Source organism: Asterias rubens, chromosome 16 (genome assembly GCF_902459465.1).
Source record: "Asterias rubens chromosome 16, eAstRub1.3, whole genome shotgun sequence".
Classification (NCBI taxonomy): domain Eukaryota; kingdom Metazoa; phylum Echinodermata; class Asteroidea; order Forcipulatida; family Asteriidae; genus Asterias; species Asterias rubens.
In genome coordinates, this window is record NC_047077.1 from 14,105,929 (window position 1) to 14,129,332 (window position 23,404).

General features: G+C 37.6%; 1 protein-coding gene across 3 annotated transcripts; it reads right to left on the minus strand.

The window, feature by feature from the left end:
* Positions 1-1,071: 1,071 nt before the first annotated feature.
* On the minus strand, positions 1,072-22,585 carry LOC117300577 (rootletin-like). Of its 3 annotated transcripts, XM_033784236.1 has the most exons (14): positions 22,446-22,585; positions 20,189-20,287; positions 18,003-18,127; positions 17,083-17,154; positions 16,742-16,849; positions 15,537-15,611; positions 14,813-14,987; positions 13,087-13,295; positions 12,622-12,681; positions 10,615-10,830; positions 9,158-9,298; positions 6,672-6,960; positions 5,260-6,638; positions 1,072-2,258 (listed from the first exon to the last, which is right to left on the minus strand). In XM_033784236.1, the coding sequence occupies exons 1-14, from the start codon at positions 22,450-22,452 to the stop codon at positions 2,010-2,012; spliced, it is 3,204 nt and encodes a 1,067-aa protein (XP_033640127.1). In that variant the 5' UTR covers positions 22,453-22,585; the 3' UTR covers positions 1,072-2,009. The 3 variants fall into 3 exon arrangements, with proteins under 3 accessions (XP_033640127.1, XP_033640126.1, XP_033640128.1); XM_033784235.1 differs by having other exon boundaries at positions 5,260-6,960; XM_033784237.1 differs by having other exon boundaries at positions 5,260-6,960; positions 20,189-20,352.
* Between the last annotated feature and the right edge of the window lie 819 nt (positions 22,586-23,404).

The window sequence follows — 23,404 nt, forward strand, 5'->3', positions numbered from 1 at the left end:
GGTGGGTTTCCCCGTTATTTTCTCCCGACTCCGATGACCGATTGAACCTAAATTTTCACAGGTTTGTTATTTTATATAAAAGTTGTGATACACGAAGTGTGGGCCTTGGACATAACTGTTTACCGAAAGTGTCCAATGGCTTTAATTGAAAGAGGTAGGCTTACTGCATGGCGTAGGGGCCATTTAGAATAGTCAATGTTAAAAAAATGCAAGTTCTGTTATTGTCGAAATTGTGGGTGAGAGGGTCAAAAGAATTAACTGAAAATTTAAATTCAGTTTTTATTTTAAAAAGAGAAGACAAAATCCCCAGCTAGCCAGGATCGTTGATTTCATTCCAGATTGAACTTAAAGTAAAGGTTGCTTGTTGTAATTTGTTCATGCTTACCCTTACACCAATGTATGTTAGCACTGTATACTCAGCACTTTCTCGAAAACAAATAAAAATCACAGGGCTATTACTGCAGTTGGATTCGAACCCACGACCTTTGCAAATCTACAGCTGATGTCCTACCAACCGGATCACCAAGATTGCCAGTAGTTCAAATCCTGTACTTAGCATTGGGTAAGTTGCTTGTTTAGGCCAGGAATAAAAGCTAATGAAAACTACTGATTTTAGAGACATTTAGTCTAAAGCACCTGGCATAACTTGTTTTTAAGTGTAAAGATTTGGGGTAGTTGGGTGGGTCGGTCAAACATTTTTTGTAACACTGACTTTACTGAATGGCTCCTTATGACATATATATACACATGCCTAACTTAAGAGCAGTGGACACTATTGGTAATTGTTAAAGACTAGCCTTCACATTTGGTGTATCTCAACATATGCATAAAATAACAAACCTGTGAAAATTTGGGCTCAATTGGTCATCGAAGTTGCGAGATAATAATGAAAGAAAAAACACCCTTGTCATACGAAGGGTGTGCTTTCAAATGCTTGATTTCGAGACCTCAAATTCTAAACTTAATGTCTCGAAATCAAATTCATGAAAAATTACTTCTTTCTCGAAATCTACGCCACCTCAGAGGGAGCCGTTTCTCACAATGTTTTAAACTATCAACCTCTCCCCATTACTCGTTACCAAGTAAATTTTTATGCTAATAATTATTTTGAGTAATTACAATAGTGTCCACTGCCTTTAAATGTTCTTTAAGAACTACACATTTCAAATGATTTGAAATGTGCATGTATATATAGTTGAATGTTTTGCCCTGGGATAACTTATTTTGTGGAACTGTCATTTTTGTTTTGTTTTTTAATTCCCCTCATTGTTGTGAGAAGAAACGTGCTTTTTCTGCAGCTTGTACTTCACTTGCTTTATGAGGATGAGTTCGCTAAATCGAATATCAATTCTATAACTTCGCCTGAATTAAACTTTCACCAAAGATAAACTTAGGATGAATTAGATATGCGTCCGAACTTGGTCTGTGTTGTATTTAGTGTTCTGCTTACGTCAAACGCGATTAAAAGGTAGTTTGTTTGTTGTTTTAAAAAAGTTTTGATTAGCTAGCAAGAATACATAACTCTCTTTTAGAAAATTGGAAGTTTTTGTTTTTTTTGTTTTGTTTGTTTGTTGTGCAAGCTTTTTGCTTGTTTTTGGCAGTCACTCCCTTGCAAAACAAAAGAGTACCTGAACTCCTTCATACCATAGGCTGCTGATCAGCCAAGTCAATGATCAGCCTAGAAGTTAATTAAATGTATTATTTTCTGCTAAGATGTTGTGAAATTGATCTAATGTATACAGTAGCTTCTTATGTAGCTTCCAATTTATATTCCTTGTGTGTAATTATATTTAGTGTAATGCATGTACTATGCAATAAACTGAACATGCCATTTTGAGAAAAAAAGACGCAATACTAAGACACTAAGGTTTGGGTAAACTTATCTGTATTCACCCAAATCATTTAGTGTCCACCATACCTCAAAAAGGCTAATTGAATTAAATTGAACACTAAAACTGACTTGGAAAGACGAAAAATGCAAATATTAACCACTGCTGCTACATGTAGACTTAAACAACTGGTTCCTTAGACGATGAGCTCCTCTTCGGCCGTTTCAGACGATCATTCCTCAAAAATCTCTGAATTTGATTAATTTGACTAGCAATGTCTAATGTCATATTCTCACTCACGTCGTCGTCATCTGAGAAGAGAAGTGGCTCAACACGATCCTCTGCGGGTCGTTTCGATCCAATTTCCGGCAACTTTGTGGTCAGTGACTGGGTTGGATACGGTCGAGTTGTCTCCGGGTCGTCAATACTCTGCAGTTAAAAATGAAAACAAGTTAGTGCATGAATCTCGAGGCAAGAATTAATAATATATATGTACTCTAACTAAAACAGCCCAAATATTTCAATCAACCGTTCAGTTTGAAAAACTGGGGTAAGTCTCATAAACCTTTTCATTCATACTTAATTCTTATGTTTATGGGGTTGAACAAAGAATTCTTATGTGTCTTTAAAGGCACTGGACACTATTGGTAATTACTCACAATAATCATTAGCATAAAATCTTACTTGGTAACAAGCAATGGAGAGCTGTTTATAGTATAAAACATTGTGAGAAACGGCTCCCTCTGAAATAACATAGTTTTTGAGAAAGCGGTAATTTCTCACTCATATAATCAAAACTTTAGCTGAAGCCTTTTACTATGCATCTGAAAGCACACAAAGCATTGCAACAACAGTGTTTTTTCTTCACTTTTTTTCTTGCAACTTCGAATTGAGTCGACATTTTCACACTTTTATTATTTTATGCAAATGTTGGGATGCATTTTTGGGAGACACCAAGTGAAGATACTGGTCTTTGACAATAACCAAAGGTATCCAGTGCCTTTAATAAATCTGAGCTCATTTAGAAGAAAAATTGGCCAACACTGGTGAGACAAAATAAAACAAAAAGTCAAAGCAGTAATCTTGTTATCTTTTCTGAATCGGGGAACTATTCAATTTAAAATGCACGCCTCGAGGGCCAGAGTCAAGAAAATGGGGCATTGCGTTTCAGAAGCGCTTTCCACTGCATGCATTTACATGTTGAGTAAAGTGGGTATCGTCAGAACCCGTGTCCTCTCAACACCTCCGCATTGACTGCAAATTGCTACTTAAGGGTTGAGTCACCACCCCCCCCTACCCCAGGTAATGTTAAAGGTGGCTTGGAGACTGAAACCTTATCCCAAACAAAGACTCCAGGGATTGCTCCTCAACCTTTTTCTCTTATCCCAAGGCTATTATCTTCCTGGTTCAATAATTTTGACTTAATATGTAGTAACTTTGGCTGGAAGTACCCAGGAGATGCTTAACAAGATCCCATGATGAGCCTACTTGACCAAAAGAACAAGGGCTTTGACATTAAGATGAACCTGCCCACACACACACACACACACCCCGACACGCACATGTACGCCTGAAAGCAGTTTCAAAGGTGCACCATTAGTTATCTAGTCAATGGAGTACGGGTGCACATTCCTATGGGGGAAACAGTGATCACAGTGCCCCATGTCTTATTTAGTCCTGGGGTCGATTTCACAAAGGTAGTCCTAACATTAGGACTAGTCCTAGGCAATGCTAAGAGATAGGACCAGTCCTAAGTTAGGACCAGTAACTCATCCTAACTTAGGACTGGTCCTTACTCTTAGCATTGCCTAGGACTAGTCCTAAGTTAGGACTACCTTTGTGAAATCCACCCCTGGGGTCGATTTCACAAAGAGTTAGGACTAGTCCCAACTTTGGACCAGTCCTAGGAGATATTAAACACGTATGGCTAGTCCTAGGTTAGGACGAGTAACTCGTCCCAAGTCAATATAAGACTAGTCTTAACTCTGTGTGAAATCCACCCCAGTTCATTTCTTTGAAGGCACTGGGGTCACTTTCACAAAGAGTTAGGACTAGTCCTTACTTAGGACTACATGTATTCCTGGGGGATATTAAGGCTAGTCTAAAGTTGGGACGAGTTAGGATGAGTACCTCGCCCAACTCGAGATATGGCTAGTCTTCGTAAAATCTACCCCTGGACACATTTGGTAATATTGTCAAAGACCAGTATTCTCACTTTGTGTATCCCAACATTTGCATAAACTGTGCAAATTTGGGCTCAATTGGTCATTGAAGTTGTCCCAAAAATTACTGAAAGAAAAAAACACCCTTGTTGCTAAAATTTGTGCTGTGCTTTCAGATGCCTAAGAAAAACTTCCTGAAGTCCTTCTCAGATTAAAATATTATAGTGAGAAATTACCTCTTTCTCAAAAACTACATTACTTCAGAGGGGTTCGTTTCTCACAGCTCTCTGTTGCTCATTACCAAGTAAGTTTTTATGCTAAAATATCTTTTGAGTAATTATCAATTTAAGTGGGAGAATTTGTTTATATATAAAAATAAACTAAATTGTCAGTGGTGGTAAAAGAATAGCAAATAGTTGAATAGCTTTAACTAAAATTGGAGTGGGAATTCCACCCCCACGATAAAATTAGTAAGTGGTTACAAGAAGTGGATTGTGAGAATGCAGTGCAAAATGCTCTATTAATTTTGCCTTTTATGTGTAGTTCAGGGACTTGATTTGAAACAGCAAAGCTTTCAATGTTTTTTTTGTTCCTATGTCAAAACATCTATTTTTACGAGATATAAATATAAGGCATCTTTTTAGATAAGGTCTGTTTATGGTGGATCTAAAAGTCATTCTTAATATGGGACTGAGAGGTTCAAAAAGCCAAGAAAGTTAAATCTTCTCTCCCATTAGCACCCTTATTTGGCTTTAAAAACAATTTTAAAGGCACTGCAGCCGATTTCATGAAACGCTAAGATTAATCCTATCTCGAGTTAGGACGAGTAAATCGTCCTAACTTAGGATTAATCTTAAGGTATGCATGCTACAGTGCAGGGTTGGGACTCGTCCTAAGTCCTAAGATTAGTCTTAAGTTAGGAAGAGTTTGGTGAAATTGACGGCTGGACACTTTTGGTGATTACTCAATACAATGTTGGTAGTATAAAACATTGTGAGAGATGTCTCCCTCTGAAGTAAAGTAGTTTTTGAGAAAGAGTTATTTTCCCACTCAACAATCTTGAAAGCACACACCTTTTGTGCAACAAGGGTGCTTTTTTCTTTCATTGTTCTCTTGCAATTTCGATGGCCAATTGAGCCCAAACTTTAACAGGTTTGTTATTTTACGATATGTGGGGGAATACCAAGTGTGAATACTGGTCTTTGAAAATTTAATTACCAAAGGTGTCCAGTGCCTTTAAAGATTATACAAAATTCTCCTTGACTCACCTCTTGCTCGGTGTTTGGTTCAGAGTCAAACGCTTCTGCAAAGTTTGGCCACTCTTGGCTGTTCTGTTTGGCTTTAGTTTGCAGAAGCTTCTGAGGAACACCTTGGCTGTCTTGCTCATTCCTTAGAGATGGTGTTTCTTTGGCTTGTTCGACTGGAAGCGTCCCAGGCCTGTTCCCCACCAAGCCTATCCCGTGAGGAGAGGGCGGTAGGTTCAGGCAAGAATCGGCATTGACGGCGACTCCATGTCTGGGCCTGGTCAGTAGTGAGAATCCAGGCAATGCATACGTTGACCTTGTTGCAATCCTAGCAGGAGTGCTCAGTGTGGAGGAGACCTTTGCATTAGCTGATGACCCCAGGCTCTGGGGAGCATCACCGACTTTCCTTATCAAACCAAGACCGTAAACACCCGAGAGACCCTGTCTTTGAGCTGATTTCTTGCTAACTACAGCTGGTGTATTTCTTGTGGATGTTTCAGGTCTTGCAGGCAACCAGTTGCTCATTTTGATGTTTTCGCTTACCTTTTCTTGGTCAGTATTGTTATTCTTGGTAAGGGGACTACTTCCGAACTGCATTGAAGACAGCAGCATACCATCAAAGTCAAGTTCATTGGAGTTAGCCTGATACATATTTGGAATTGGAAGACAAATTTTCTCTTGAGGTGCAAGAAGATTGGCTTGAGGGTATGGCTCTACGCAATCAGTTTTCAGACTCGTCTCAGTAGAGGTATTCTGTGTATCTTTTAGGCATCCATTATTGACTGAAGTCTCCTCTTCAACTTTACTGTTGCTGTCTTTTGGTGGAATACTTTCAGGAGAAACTGCTTTGGCAATGGTCTCTGTGCTTAATTGGTCACCAGCCCCTTCTGATGCAACTTGCATGATCAACTTCTCTGAGACATCAGCAACGTTGAAACATTGTTCGGCACTTTTGGTGATGCTTCCCAGTTTGGTTAGAGTCTCATCGAGAGCCTTCTGCTCTGCAACTTCGATGAGCTTCTCTTCATCAGTGTGCTGTATGACCTCCTTAGAATCTAATGATAAAATGCTCTGCGTCTGTGATGCTTCCAGATCGGCTGATGATTGCTCCACAGGCTGCATAGTGACTTCCTCCTTTGGCTTTTGAACCAAAGTATCAGCTTTACTTTGAACCTCCTCGTTGTGTATCCGGACTTCTGCTTCACTAGCAACTTCCGATGTGCTACCCATGGCATTTGTCACAGTAATCGTTGTTGATGATTTTGGCTTTGCATTCGTCTCACCTTTGATACTAGAATTAACCGTTTCTCCAGCTTGACAAACCATCAAAGATTCCCCATGTTCAGCTGCACTTTGCTTATCTGCAGTCTCACCCTGAATAGCGGTACTTTCAGTTTGGTCAGGGCAACCTTGGTCTTGGCAAAGGCTTTCAACAGTTGCCTTAGATACAACTTGCTTCCTGTCTTCAATGCAAGTTAAGTCTTCATTGGCAATGATGTTCTGCTTCTCAGTCATTTGTTTGTCTGTTGTGTTATCCCGAATATCTCGCTTTGGATTATCCATATCATTTCTACAGTCATTGGCTTCTGAGGAGACAAAGTTTTTCAGTTCTGTTGATATCGAAACTTGGACCAGTTTTTTGTGTGATGCAAACTCTGTATTGGTGCTTTTGGTCAACTTCTGGGGCATGTTCCTCTCTCTTTCCTCATTTGCAACCAATTGTTTCTGGAATTGATAAAAAGGTTTTGTTTAATATACTTTAATAAAAAGTAACTATTTAAATATAAATCTCTATTATATTGATTAAAGGCAGTGGACACTATTGATAATTACTCAAAATAATTATTGGCATAAAACCTTTCTTGGTGACGAGTAATGGGGAGAGGTTGATGGTATAAAACATTGTGAGAAACGGCTCCCTCTGAAGTGCCATAGTTTTCGAGAAAGAAGTAATTTTCCACGAATTTGATTTCGAGACCTCAGATTGAGAATTTGAGATCTCGAAATCAACCATCTAAACGCACACAACTTCGTGTGACAAGGGTGTTTTTTCTTTCATTATTATCTCGCAACTTGGACGACCAATTGAGCTCAAATTTTCACAGGTTTGTTATTTTATGCATGTTGAGATACACCAAGTGAGAAGACTGGTCTTTGTCAATTACCAATAGTGTCCACTGTCTTTAATAAAAAGTAACTATTTAAATATAAATCTCTATATTTATTAAAGCATTCAATCACACAGAGGGTCAACTCAGACCAGGATAAATCAACACATTAATCACTTGAAAGGTGTCAATATATAGTCTTCCATCTTAGATTTTACTCTTTACAAATGTCATTGCATTGCAAACAGCTAACCATCATCATTGATGTAATAGAAACTACAAATCAAGTAAAAAGACCTACATTACAGAAAAAAAAAAAAATTTGTATGTGGTTTACATCAGTCCGAGTCTGAGACCCTGTTGTTCGAGTCCAAGGGAGGGAGTCTGAGTCATGGTGCTCCGAGACCGAGTTCACAAAAATGGCCTCGAGACTGATCTCAAGTCTCAGGCCAGACTTCAGTCCTCAAGCACTGGTTAACAACACCATCTGATATCAAAATGTTTCCCTGGGCCTAATTAGTTGTGACTAGTCAAGTTAGTGTAATATCAACTCTTTCGAAGCAAATCATCCCAAACTAGAAACACATGTCTCTCATTGTTTTATAGAGCTCTCACAAAAAAGGTTTATTTCAGCGGGAACAGCTTAAAATCTTTTCAGACCAGGGCCCAATTTCATAGAGCTGCTTAAGCTGAAAATTTTGCTTAAGCAAAAAAATCTTTGCTTAGTAAAATCAGATTACCAGCCAAGACTCCACTCTACTGTTATGCTAATTAAACAACAGCTAAACACCAGTCACAAGCAATATATATGGCATGAAAATTTTGCCAGTAACATGTGTAAAATAGGCAAGCTATTTTCGTGCTTAAGCAATTTTTTTGCAGCTCTATGAAATTTGGTTCAGGGCCGATTTCATGAAGCATTTTATTTCAAAGCATAACAACTTGCTAAGCACAGACAAATCTTGCTTAACAGAAACTGGTTACCAGTCAATAATCCATAAAATGTGCATTCTTGCAACTGGTGCCTCCCTTCATTTTGTGCCTTAACAAAGAAATGCTTTACAGCATTGGGCCCAGTTCACTGCAAGTAAACACTTGGCATCTAAATATATTAGGATTGTGTAATTTTTACCTAGCAGTGCTATAGCATTTTCAATACTCTTTGGTCAAAAAACTAATAACTAGAGGCATCACCGCCTGTCCTATCTTTGTACACACTCTATTTTTCAGTATCAGGTTGGCACAGAGTTTTCCTTCCTTCCTTTCACCTCTGTGATGAACCCCAGTTCGAGTCCCGCCTCAGACCGGAGCCATGCACGTGGATTGGGTTTTCAGTCCCTACCAGACTGCGATGGGTTTCCCCATTTGGGGTTTTCCTCCCACATCTAAAAAACCGAACATACATGTATCTTCTTGTTTCCTTCTTCCATCTTGTTGTTGGTGCTAATTGTGCTGTTGGGTTTTAGACCTGCCGTCGATTTCACAAAACTTTTCCTAACTTAATCTTAGGACTTAGGACGAGTCCCAACCCTGCACTGTAGCATACAGACCTTAAGATTAATCCTAAGTTAGGAAGAGTAACTCGTCCTAACTTGAGACAAGACGAGTCCTAACTCTTTGTGAAATCGACGGCAGGAATTTTATTTTTGTAAATAATATTTTAAGGGAAGGAAGTTTCAATTTTGCAAAGGCCAAACCTTTGGACATTTTGTGAAGGGGCACCAAGGCCAAGACAAGGGGGCAATGAAGGCCACGGCCTCCAGGCCCTGCGTAATTCCAAGGTTTAATAAAATATAAATGAATAAATTGAATACCTTGAGGTCTTGTATTTCTTGAATCAAGTCATTGTTGTTCTTGGACCAACTGCTGTTCAGCTCCTCAAGGTGTTCCCGGTCCTTGATAAGTCCCTGGTTCTCATCTTCCTTAGCTCTTAACTTTGTCTTCAATGACTCCTCCTGGGACGGTAACAAAAAAGAAACACTTGAAGACTTGGTTCAGTTTCTAGGATTATTGGATTCATAAGTGGATATTTCTTTAATCTGAAAGATTTCTTGGAGCATTGAGTTTGAAAAGATACTAAAATAAAGAGAGTGACTGGTTGTCTGGGCTAGGTCAGTAGAGAGCAGCCAAATCAAAAACAATCTCTTGGAGCATAAAGTTTGAAAAGATACTAAGTAAAATACAAGAGAAAGTATTTTGTGTCTAGATGGATGGTTTTTGGTGTACAGCATTCACAAGTGCAGAAAACGTTATTGCACCATCCATTAAAGGTATGGCAATCGTTTGGTAATAACCATCGTTTGGTAAAAAAATGCCTACTTAGTTATAAAGATGGTAATTGTAGTATGCATCCTACAATCAAACGAGAGAACTAACTGAATTTATGCTGAAGGAAATTTTGAAATCAAATGGCTATTCCTGCATTGAGTGCTTGGCTGGCAAAAACTAAATCTGAAAAGAATAATTCTAGTAAAGAATAATGTAATGGAAAATAAATATATTTTTATCAGTTACAAAATAGAGAATGACTGTTTGAACCCCTTCAAAAACTGACCAGTAATGGCTTTATAGATTTTGATTGGTATTCTCCTTAACCAAACCTTAAAAACAAATACTTAAAATATGCAGGGATAAATAATTATTGGAGTTTTCAATGCCAAGGTCTTTTATGGAGTCAGTGCATTCCAAAAAATGATTTTATTTATATTTGGCAAATATTTATTTGGATATCCATGATGCGTTAAGTGGAATGAAACAAACACTGAAAACAATTTACAGTTATGCTTTTATATATTCCAATGTAGCAAGTGGCATTAGACATATGTATATATAAGTGGCTTCTGAGTCACAAGTTGTTTTAATTTTTTTATTTCCAGGCATGTGCCATTGGCTCATTGTTCTCGCTGTTTTGTTTTGTTATTTCTGTATTGGGCGTTTGGGCGTTTTCTTATGTCGAATAAATAAATACAAATAACAATGTACCTATTTTAATGTTCACATTTTAACTCTTTTATAGTCAGTTCACCGCGGGACAGTACATTTTCCCTTTTATGCATTTTCACATGCAATTAATTGTGAACCTATAGCAGTCTAGGTACTCCACTACAGGAGGGTTATAACTCCCCTGGATGTTTACCTCCATTTGTATCTCAATTGCTGCATTTTCCTTTACTGTTGTTACTGTTGTTATGTATTGTATGTTTCAAGTTGTGCACATAAAAAAAAAAACCAACTGAAACAAACAAACAAACAAACAAACAAACTTTCTAACCTGAATTTGACACTCGTTCACAATCTCCACTTTCTTTTGTTTTTCCAAGCGTAACTCTTCCTCCACTCTGCGCAGACATCCATGGAGTTGAATGATTTCCTTCTCAAGATTCCCGACGGTCATAGACAACGACGAGGCAAGCTCAGTGTTCTTATCACTGCTAACAAGGTGCCTCTCCGCTAGCTGTTGAGATCTAGCGAGGGCTTCCAGCGAGGTCTAGCCGTTTGGGAAAACACAATGATACTTACACCAAGTACACCAAGCCTGTATATATCCAAATGGGAGACTTTCTGGGACGATAGAGGGCAGCAGACTTACCGGGTAAATCCATTGTTCTCAGAATTATGCGCATGTTCAGAACTACGTAAACAATGGAAATTTACCCGGTATGTCTGCTGCCACCTAGCGTTGGAAAGTCTCCTATTGGTGGCTCTGTCTAAAGCCTCTAAAGCTAGTGCTTAGTGTCGGGGTACAGTTCTGTAATACACCTCTAAGCTCTATCTTGGTTATTTTACTATATACTACTTCCTGCTGCTCATCACTCCATGGAACAGAAATTCTTCTAAATGAGCGTAAGATTTTCCAAATGATGAAGAATAAATTGTTGGTTATTTTAACATATTACTTTCTCGAAAAGCTGCTCAAGTTTTGGTAATCTTAACCACGGGGAAGAAATTTGTATTGTCTTCCTCTGTGTCTTAACATTATATTTCCTTACATTGCTACTCACTGGATGGAACAGTAATTATTCTAAACTAGCGCTAGATTTTCCAATCGGTGAATAATACATTTTAGACATCAGTTTTGGGTGACTTATTAGTTAAAAAAAAAATCAATAATAGTTTTAAAAGGCTATTAGATATTAACATCTAATAGCAGGAACAATTAACAAGAATACACTCTGTTACTAAAAAAAAAATAAAATACATTTTCTTCAACTAATTGATAACTTTTCAGTTATTTTTGTGTTCATATATTAATATACACCTCTACTTAAGTAGTTTTAATAATTTTCATTTCAGTTTCTTGTTTAAAACCTAATGTGTTCCATATCTCGTTCAAGCGCCAACATTTTAAAAATAATTTCAGTCGGCAAGCTAAAAGTGTTTTTACTCTAATGGTCCGAGTCTCTCTTCTATGTGATTGTTAACATTATAATTATAAAGACTGGTAGTTTTGAATCACTATAATTACAAAGACTTGTAGTTTTGAATCACTATAATTATAAAGACTTGTAGTTTTGAATCACTATAATTATAAAGACTGGTAGTTTTGAATCACTATAATTACAAAGAATTGTAGTTTTGAATCACTATAATTATAAAGACTCGTAGTTTTGAATCACTATAATTATAAAGACTTGTAGTTTTGAATCACTATAATTATAAAGACTGGTAGTTTTGAATCACTATAATTATAAAGACTTGTAGTTTTGAATCACTATAATTATAAAGACTTGTAGTTTTGAATCACTATAATTATAAAGACTGGTAGTTTTGAATCACTATAATTATAAAGACTTGTAGTTTTGAATCACTATAATTATAAAGACTGGTAGTTTTGAATCACTATAATTATAAAGACTTGTAGTTTTGAATCACTATAATTATAAAGACTGGTAGTTTTGAATCACTATAATTATAAAGACTTGTAGTTTTGAATCACTATAATTATAAAGACTGGTAGTTTTGAATCACTATAATTATAAAGACTTGTAGTTTTGAATCACTATAGTTATAAAGACTTGTAGTTTTGAATCACTATAGTTATAAAGACTTGTAGTTTTGAATCACTATAATTATAAAGACTGGTAGTTTTGAATCACTATAATTATAAAGACTGGTAGTTTTGAATCACTATAATTATAAAGACTGGTAGTTTTGCATTTATAAAGAAGGGGGTAACGAATGTCATTTGTTTTTACCCAACCCATCTTTGTACAGGTAAAAACAAATTATACTAATACAATATTTAGCATAATAACGGCCATATTTTAGGGAGACCCACCTTGTTTGTTCTTCTTGCTACCTCAAGCTGTTCCAACAGGTGCCTACAATGAGTTTCTTTCTGACAAAAAAAAAATACAAAAATACAAAACCATTGATAATTAGAAGAAAAAAGACAAAAAACACAGGACAAGGATGAGTTGGAGTGTTGTGGGTAATGATAAAGATTTAAACGAGATTTAAACAGGAAATTATCTCTTTCTAAAAAACTACGTTACTTCAGAGGGAGCCGTTTCTCACATTGATTTTTACAACTCTCCATTGCTCGTTATAACAAGCCAATTTTTATGCTAATGATTATTTTGAGTAATTACCAGTAGTGTCGAGTGCCTTTTAACTGTATTAAAAGACAATATTTTAACAAATTGTTGCATACAAAATTGTAACAGGTCAGTTTTCAAAATGCCTTCTCAAAACCGAAATGTTTGAATGATTCCAAATATAAATATCTCTTGTATGAATTTACCTGTTTCACTTGCTGCTGTGACTGCTTCAGTTTACTCTGCATCCTCTTTATTTCAACTCCTTCAAGGTTTGGTCTCCCCTCAAGAAGAGCTTTGAGGCGGATAAGTTCATCAGTCTTCGTCTTCAAGTCCTCCTTGTAAAACTGACTGGAGCAAGACTGGTGTTCGTTGATGAACGTTAGTCTGGAGTTGAGTTCCTGGGCTTCTTTGACTGCAGGTCAAGAAAAAGACAGGTAGTTTATGTCATTTTTTTTTTTAATTTTCTTTTCATGCAAGTCGCCTGACACACAAGGCCTGATGGCCACTTCAAGGTGTGGGCTACTAATATTTTTTCCAGAGGCCGTTGCCACCTACTCCTAAGGCTGAAACAGGGTTAACCCCTTTACAGTACATACTGATGTAGGCTTGGGTATCATCAGTCCGAAGCCTGGCCGGTAGAGCAGAAAGCACTACCTCCCCAATTTTATGTAGCAAGTGTCACGACCGGGATCCGAACCCACACCCTGCTGATCAAACACCAGTGCTTGAATCCAGTGCTCTTAACCGCTCGGCCATGACAATGCCATTGTACTGAAGATGATGCCCACGGGGTGCACCCCAACAAAAAAGGAGATAAAAGAAAATGTCGAGCTCATAAGCCATTTTGATGTTTGGCCGAAACCCTATAACACTAAATATTAGGCTGTGGGAACTCTGATCATATACATGTCCTGTACATAAAAACCAAGCGGTGTAATTCTATAGTGTCCACCATATTTCAAAAAGGCTAATTATTTTTTTGTAGGGCCTCAAAATACGTTATATTAGACAGATTTGAGAGCCCCTCAAAAGATATTGGCAAAATAGAGAGACTGCCAACATTAGTGCTAAGCTCATACAGGGCAAAATTTAATAAAAAAGACTGTGAGCACAAAAACTTGCTAAGCACTAAAAAGTATAGCCTAACAGAAACAGGTTACCAGCCAAAATAACAGTAAGTTTACATTGCTGTGACTGTGTCCCAGCCGATTTTTGCCTAGCAAAGAAATAATATGTCAAGTAGTATTTGCTGCTTAACAGTAACAGCTTTATGAAATTAAGTCCAGTTGGTAGAGTGCCGGAAAGTTAATTCAACTTGATCGCTAGCTAGACCAGCATGCACCTCATTCAAAGCGCTTGTTGGTATTTGCCAAAAGCTATGTACATGATGTCATTTCAGTAGGGCGCCCTCACTTAAGAGTTCAACAGTAAGTTTTTACAGTCATTAATTGTTGGAGTAATTGCCAAAGGTATACCCTCCCTAAAAAGCTTTTTCAATTATATTTTTGATTTGATTTACCTAAAGACACTGGACACGTTTGGTAATTGTCAAGACCAGTCTTCTCACTTGGTGTGTCTCAACATATGTACAAAATAACAAACTTGTCAAATTGGTCGTCCAAGTTGCGAGATAATAATGAAAGAAAAAACACCCTTGTCACATAAAGTTGTGTGCTTTCAGATGCTTGATTTCAAGACCTCAAAATCTAATTTTGGGGTCTCATAATCAAATTCGAGGAAAATTACTTCTTTCTCGAAAACTATGTTACTTCAGATGGAGCCGTTTCTCACAATATTTTATACTATCAACCTCTCCCCATTACTTGTTACCAAGTAAGGTTTTATGCTAATAATTATTTTGAGTAATAACAATAGTGTCCACTGCCTTTAACAGAACAATACAACATTCTTATGCAAGCTCCGACCTACCATTGACCTCCAACCTCTTTAGTTGCTCTGCCACTAAGTTATACTGCTTCATGATGTCTCTACCCAAGACCTCCAGCTCGGTCATCTTAGAGAGATGGGTCGAGCGAACAGACCCCTGCATCTGGAGTCTCTGGTCTTGGTCTTTGATTGTTTTATCGAGGGAATATTTAGTCAACTGGAAATAAAAGAACATTTCATTTTATTTTAGGATTTTATGAGTTTCTCTAATTTGGATTATTCCGTGCCAACTCACCTGATGGGTTTGGCAGGCTCCGTCTCAGATTTTGCAATTTAAGTTAAGGCACCCATAGAGAATTAACACACGCAAAATTTTAGAATCCTACTGCTAAAAAAATTTTGCATTATTTTAAAAAGAAAAAAAGAACACAGCTGCTTATCACATCAAGATCCATTAATTGTAGACAAACGAAACAAAATGCACTAGAGGAGGATTTGAACCAACAACCTCTAGATTAATGCATCTTCGCTCTACTAATGACCAACTTAGCAAATCTAAAGCCCTATGTTGTTGGTCTCCAAATTTTGTCAATATCTTCTTTTTTGGGGGGGGGGGGGGGGGTGAGGACCACTGTAATCTGTCTCTCAGCTCCCTAGGAGTTTGGTAATGTGTTAACTGGCCCGAAGCTAAAATTACTGGCCTCAGGCGTATGGTCCAGTGTTACTTTCGACACCTGTCTAAGTAAATCTTGTTGTTAAACATTACCTGCAAGGTTTTGATGTCATTTTTCAGTTCTTTCATCTCTTTCACCATAGACTCAGACGCCAGGGATAATTTATTCTACACAAAAGGAATGAGAATTAATTGCACTTATATCAATTAAAAACACCCATGATACAGTTTATGATGCATGCGCTCATATAGGTGTTTTCTGTTCGTGGTGTGAGCGGTCTAGTTTCAAGCTCTGGAGTTGTCAACAGCAGCAGAAATTGGGTTTGTTTCCCAGTCATGACACTTGTGCCCGCGACGAAGGCTCTTATAACCATAGTTGCTTTGTACAATGTTGGGAATGTACAATGTCGTGCATTCTGCTCCACCAGCCGGGCTCCAAGTGGATCCTAATTACTGCCTGTGAATGGGGTTAACCTGTTTTAGCCCCAGGATCTGAGTAGGTTTACTGTTTGTGCCCCTGTGACAAATGAATTGGTTAGTAACCCCTTGCCCAGTCAAAACGCTTGCCCACCCCCTCCTCTCTGAAAAAAAAAAAAATGAGACCAAGAAGTTGCATAAATTGAATGGTTCTAAACATTGATCCCCCCCCCCAAAAAAAAAAAAAAAAAAATGAAATAAAACAATAGTTGGAAATTTACTCACTACATTAGATTTTTGAGCAATGTACCAATCATTTCATTCATTATTTCACTGCGTACATAGGGACCAACAATGAGATGACACATTTGTTTAATATCTCATAAGTCACTAATCAAAAGAACATTTTAAATACCACACAAAGGTTTGCCTGGTGGAATACAAGAACCAACAAATTTGTAGTGACACCTTCTTTGAGTGATTTGTGCAGGTTCTGAAAAGAACTGATGTATTCCATGTTTCAGACGCTATACTGTCCATCGTCACATGACTACTGGTCTCCTGACAATAGACAGAGTTTACTCTGTCTGAATCATTGATTCCATTGGTTCTTCTCAGAGCCACATATTTCTCAAAAAAGATTCAACTACATAAAGGCCCAATTTCATAGAGCTGCTGATCACAAAAAAATTGCTCTGAATGAATGAATTTTCTTCCTTGATAAAAACAGGATTACCAACCAAATTTACATCTATATCGCTTGTTACTGGTATTCAGGGAAGAAATTTCATGCTAAGCAAAAATGTTTGTGCTAACAGCAGCTCTATGAAATTGGGCCGAGGTGTCACAGCAAACTTCTTATGCATAAGAGCACTGTTTACCTTCTCTGCTTCCAGTTGATGTAAGCTTTCCTCATGTAGCCTTCTTTGTTCACAAAGCTCCTCAGAATGCTTCTCCAATAAAACACTCATCTTGGATTTCTCTTCATTCTATAGCAGAGGTAAAGAACAACATCGATAATGTCAGGCTCAAAATTCCCATTTCCTAATTTGGGTGTGACCGCTGGCTAGACAGCAGTTAATGATTGGCTTCTGACTGCCAACCCCAAACAAAGATATTGACGTTAGTCTATTTTTTATAGTACAAAATACACTGACTTCGCACCACCCCACCCCACCCTCCCTAAAAATTAATGAACAGAAAGCTTAGACTGATGACTTACAATGGTTTGATGATAATCATGCTGTGCAGAAACCAACTGGTTGATCTTTACATCATTCTCAGCTTCTCTGGTCTGTTGTAAAATAAGAAGAAGTTATTGTCATTAACTAGAAGCAGAACTTCTTCCCTGAAGAGTTACACCTGGTTCATCAGACAGGCGCTCCAGAGTCACGCCATACCAAATAGATTAGTGGGGACTCTAGGTTGACTCAATTAAATTTTGGTTTTAAACAGGCCAACTTAACATAACATTAACATTAGGTTCGGCTCATGACAAGATCGACGTATGATGAAACCAAGCAAGACGCCCCAGAGTCATTCAGACCGACTGCAACAGTTGCTTCTAACTGTTTCAGCTGTCAAACTTTTCATGTATTTGTAATTCAGAATTTGGTTTGGCGTGACTTTGGATCGCCTGTCTGAAACGGGTGTTACAATACTATATATAAAAATGGATGTCATCCACAAACTACAATACTGCTAGTGGCATGTTCATCAGAACAAGCGGTCAAGTGCTGGGCTCAAGTTCAGATGTTTCTGACCAGCAGAGGGGGTTCGAGTCCAGGGCCCAACTTCATGAAGCCTGTAAGCCTGTAAAAACTTGCTAACCACTGAAAAGTAATGCTGGAAAAATAGTGGAAACCGCAGAAGCGGAACTGATAATGTCAGCTACGCAATAACTGCTGTGTGATCCCTGGCTACACGGCAGTTAACGGTTGTATGGCTTCTGACTGGCACCCCCGAACAAAGATATTGACAAAATAGGGACACCGCCAATATAGGGCTAGATAGCTCAGTTGATAGAGCGACGGCACGTTAATCCGGAGGTCGTTGGTTCGAACCCCACTCTAGTCAATTCTTTGTTCAACCCCAAAAATCATTTAAAAAAAAAAAAACACACAATGTAAAACATGTACCTACCCTGCATATTTTCAATTCTTCTATACATTCAAAAAAGTTGTTCTGAAATTGTAGAAAATCAATCTGTGGAGGTTTGTTCTCTTGATTGAGATCCTCTGATGACTGCTTCAGACTACAGGGGCCCTCTGAAATTTGAAAGTGAAGTACACAAAATAAGCAACATGCAATCTGTATTTCCTACAAATGTATCAGCCTCTTGAAAGGGCAATTTTCGTTTCTTAAGGGGCACCGTTATGAGGACAATTTCACAAAATTTGTAATAAATTATTTGCGAAGGGCAAAGCACCACACCAATTGCTGTGGGTGTCGTGTGTCTCAAAATCAAGCATCTGAAAGCACACAAACTTAGTGTGACAACAAGGGTGTTTTTTTCTTTCATTATTATCTTGCAACTTCGACGACCAATTGAGCTCAAAATGTCACAGGTTTGCTTAAATTATTTTGTGCATATGTTGAGATACACCAGGTGAGAAGACTGGTCTTTAACAGTTACCAAAGGTATTCGATCTTTGGTTCTGCCCAAAATAATCATTTATTTGTCAAGAATACACAGAGCACCTATTTTGTATACTGGCCCAGTATGTGTAAACAGTAGAGTGTACTCAAAGTGTTATTATATTTTGTGAGCCATGAATATTAAACAAAAAAGACATTCATCCTTGTAATCTTGTTGAATTGACGGATTGCCACTTTTGTTCAAGTTGTTCAAAGTAAGAGTGACTCAGCTCTTCCAAAAACTGGAACAGACTTTCTTGTGACCCAGATGGCCAGTTGATCTCAAACTGCTATGGTTTGTCATCAGTATGTATGGTGAATTACATAAAGTGTGTACACTGGCAGCAACTGTTTTGTAGGCAAAAACCAATTCTGTAATTTAAGTAATGTGTAATTTAGTATTTTATTTTAATTTGATTTTTGGGGTTGAACAAAGAATTGACTAGAGTGGGATTCGAACCAACGACCTCCGGATTAACGTGCCGGCGCTCTACCAACTGAGCTATCTAGCCCTATATTGGCGGTGTCCCTAACAAATTGTGAACAAATTAAAAGTTGGGGTTTGGAACCTCAACACCAAAACCATTAGAACCATTAGAGCTAAGACATGTTGGTCGATCAATGTCAAAGAATTAGATCTGCCAACTAGTAGTAGGCCTGGCAGGTGAAATTTACTACTCGACTAGTCGCCTAGGTTTAAATTCCCACGATTCATTCATTCATTCATTCATTCATTCACATTTATTTCAATGCTGCCATGCATTAAGTTACATTTGTGTATATCGTTAAAGTTACGATACATGATAATGAGTATATAATGACAAACCAGAGATAAAATAAAAACAATAACAATTTACACGGAAGTTGAATAAATAATCGCAGACAGGACAACATTTAGGCATAGGGTGAAGCAAAAGCTTTTGTTCCCGTACCTACGGACAGACAAGAAACAAACAAACAAATAAACACACCAACAGACTATCACAACACTGACTTACATAGAAACATGATACATGTAGGTACAAAGACAAAACATCATCCGGAAAATATATCATAACTTTACATTCAAAACTAAGAATTAAAGAACTGTGCTTTAATTTTTTTAGCAAAATTTGACAAAGTAGGTGAAGATTTTAACGAATCGCTGAGACTATTCCAATATGTAGTACCACGTTGGACAAGACTATTTCTAAACAATGATGTTCTGTTAAAACGGACATAAAGTTTGCGTCAAGTTTGCTGCAGGCGCAAAAGTAAAGTTTGCGCTGTAGGATTGAAGGATTGTGTCACTGATGTCTGATCGTGTTTCGTAAGTAGAATTATGGTGTCTCGTGATAGTAAGTACTGATCAACACAATTGGTTCATCCAACAGGTTGTGACTATTTTTGTAGTAGTCCAGGCAGCACGATTAACCGAGGTTAGTTGAAAAATGGTAGTCGCGATTTGACCATAAAGCAATCCAGTTAAAACCGTATTTTTAATGGTTTTAATTGTACAGCTTTGTGATGTCTGTGACATGGAAAGTGTTTTTTAAATAATAATAATTATTATTGTTATTATTATTATTATTATAGTGCTGGGGCCAACTATTATAAAAAAAAAATAAAAAAAAACACTGTGCAGTGTTCAAATAAATCAATTGTTGCAACAACTTTGTTGAAATATATGAAGGTTTTGGGGCCTAGCTTACCCGTTGCTTCATCTTGCTCTTTGTCTTTGATCATGGCAGTTGAGAGAAGTCCTTGGCTCTCCTGAAGCTCAAAATCTGCCAATAACGTCCCACCGAGAGCTGCAAGAACAAGACATCACGTAACTGTAGTACACATGCTCATCAATCAAGGTCAAATGTGTACCCTTAAATGAGAGTGTGACAAAGTGCTAATTATTATAAGAACCGAGAGTAATGAAGTGAGCGGATGATTCAAAATGGTCAAAAGATGTTTTAAAAATAGAATGATTAACACACAATGCCTCAAAACAGTTTGGTTTCCCTTTACTTTTTGAAGTCTGTACTCTTGTGACTGGTGAATATGTGACGTGTGGGTGTAATAAAATAAACAAACAAATACACACAATGTTGAGGCATTTTATTTGTGTGGATCATGCATGCATTCTACTTTGTCTTGTCTTTGAAAACATCTTTCAAACTGTCCAGAACACACTTATTTTATTCATAACAAACCCTTTTGATGGCCTACATAAAAATTAAAAAGTGACAAATCTAACTTGCCACTTGGCAGTGTAGGATTTATGTATCCTTCTTGGATTAGGAATTGCAATGGCTAATGACGTAATACATATCCTGGTGTCATGTGTTTTCAGTAGGATAACAGGAAAATTGTTCACAATCAAAAACTAATTTTTTTGTTTTCACATCATCTATCCAATTTTTTAACAATAACCATTTCATTTCATGGTGTGTTGAAATTTTTTAAGTTTTGGTTTTATGTTGCGAGAAACAGTCCGCCATTAACAGTGCTTATGCATGCACGACATTGGAGCAACGTCATGTTTTCACACCTTCCATAGACCTTATGCATTGACGTCATCCAGCCGCCATCTTTGAGGTCAAATGGTGACGAAACAATCAAAAGGCACATAGATTGGCCAATGAACAACCTCCTTTTGACCTCAAGGCGAGGGCGCCGTACTGAAATGACGTCATGTGCATAAGGTCTATTGGTTGGTATTTTATTGAATATTCAGAAGCTAGTATTGAGTGCAAAATAATTAAAAAATATTGTTCAATTACCAATTAACAAATTTAATTACATTTTTGTCCTAAGGCATTATGGCTACTATATCGTTTTACAAAATCTTTTACCTCTCTGTGCGCGATGTAAACAGTCCCTAGATAACAATTGTGTGGTTTTATTTGCCAAGCAAAGAGTCTCCTCTCCCTTGACCAAAACTTAGAAACACGTAAGGCTCCATTGGTCATTTGCACTTGTAAATGCAAAAAGTTTGGTATTTTAGGCATTTCTACAAGGTTCAAAAACATGTCATAATGTTGAGGCCATATAAAAATAATTGCCAACCGAAAAAGTTTCATCATACACTATTTCAATTCACAATTCATGATGATCAAAATCATGTGACTGAATGTTTTGCTGAGCATTCTGGAAAAAAAACACAGAGGCTTAAAGAAGCCATGTGCCTTATATAATTTTCTAATATTTTTGGAGATTTTTATTTTTTAACCCTCATATCAATATTATTATTAATATTAAAATTTAAACATCAGCTTGTTGATTCAATTATCACTGTTTATTTATACCCTTTATTGTAAATATTAAGAAAAAAAAATAATAAATAAATAAAAATCAGATTTGGAAGCCAGTAATTATTCACACATTTTATATTTTTGAATTTGTTTTTAATGTTTTTGCAAGTTTCCATGGTAATTTTGAAAACTTAATAAAAAAATATTTTTAGTAAAATGAAGGCAACTGCTGGCTATAGAGTCATACTAAGAGTCTCAAAGAACGCTTGTAGTCACTGCAGATGTTTCTTCCATGTATGGCTTCACCGGGAAACCATACTTTCTCGTTTGCCGTGAAAACAGGAAAAACTCGAAACAAATGGGGCCAGTTGAAGTCATCGAAGATCGGTGTGTGGTGTGAATATTTCAATGTCCATCAAGTTTTAATATATGTTTGCATACTTCATATTATTATTAACAATAAAGATAATTAGGGCATCGGTTGATATATGGCATCATATTTTTTTCCCAATTCAAAGAAAAAGGCATAATAGCGTGAAAACTGGTAAGCGGAGGATATATTAGAATCCAGATATCATAAGGCATGAAAGTAAAACACACCACCCCCCCTTGAACAGACACACTTCAAGTTCATAACAATCCGTTTAATTGTGAATTTGGTTTGGCCGACGCAACGAAAGCTGCTTAAAAATTCAACAAATAACAAATTCATTATATTCCCTACCTTCCATTTGCGAACCAATTACTCCAAGACTGATATAAAGTGGTTCATGTTATAAACCGAAAACTTCTTTCAGTAATTATATTCAAAATGTTGTTTTATTTACAATTTACACTGCTGGCACTGCTGCAGTCTGACATTGACACTGACGACAGTGATTTTGGCAGACGAGTTTTAGTTGGTACTTTGTTACAGTTCGAACGTACAGTACACATTGGACATCGGGCACCAGCAGAACTTTGTACTAGCCATATAGAAATAGAACCTGGTGGTACTCGCACGCTTATTGGTGGGATATTTCAGAACAAGTGGTGGCGCTATACTCTAAGAAAAAAAGAGGCGGGTGTGGCGGGCCGGTGGCGATCGCCGCGGCCGCGAGTAGGAACGGGCGGCGCGGGCGGGGCGTCAACAGCTACGCCTACAGCAGCAGCGCTACGGCTAGATTTCCGCGTCACCATGCGTTGAGGTATAGGACGTCCTTAGCATCTCTCTTAGAAACAGCCGTAGCCGTAGCCGTACTAATTCGGATACGGCCTACTCTTGGCCGTGTCTGCTTTGGCGGCTACGCGCACACCTTCGGCTACGGCTAGTTCCGCGTCATCATGGTTGCATTGGGATTGCATGAAACTTGACGTTTAAATTTATAGGCACAGTTCTTCTTTAAAAGTGCGGAGATCAGGTCGGCCGGGCTGCACATTTTCTCTAGTTCCTTCTTCTTCTGTGTTCGAGTAGAGGTCTTAAAGATAATTATGGTTGGCAATAAAATATAAAAAGGGGGATTTTGTGGGCGGAATTATTCGGATGGTCCGTCGGAAATAATATTGACACACCATAGAAAGGATCTATTCGCCCCCCCCCCCCCCGATGTCAAGTTTCAGATAAAACACAAATTAAAAGTTATTACTTTTTGTTATAATTTAGGCCCTATCATTAATGTTTTTCATTTCACTATGAGACCATAA

What these genes read in the sequence shown, in the direction of transcription:
- LOC117300577 (XM_033784235.1), bottom strand. An exon ending in ATCAACTGGAAGCAGAGAAG is followed by an intron (nt 15,612 to 16,741) that starts GTAAACAGTGCT and finishes CCTTTTGTGTAG; the next exon opens with AATAAATTATCCCTGGCGTC. An exon ending in TGAACGAGTGTCAAATTCAG is followed by an intron (nt 9,299 to 10,614) that starts GTTAGAAAGTTT and finishes TTACCGTCCCAG; the next exon opens with GAGGAGTCATTGAAGACAAA.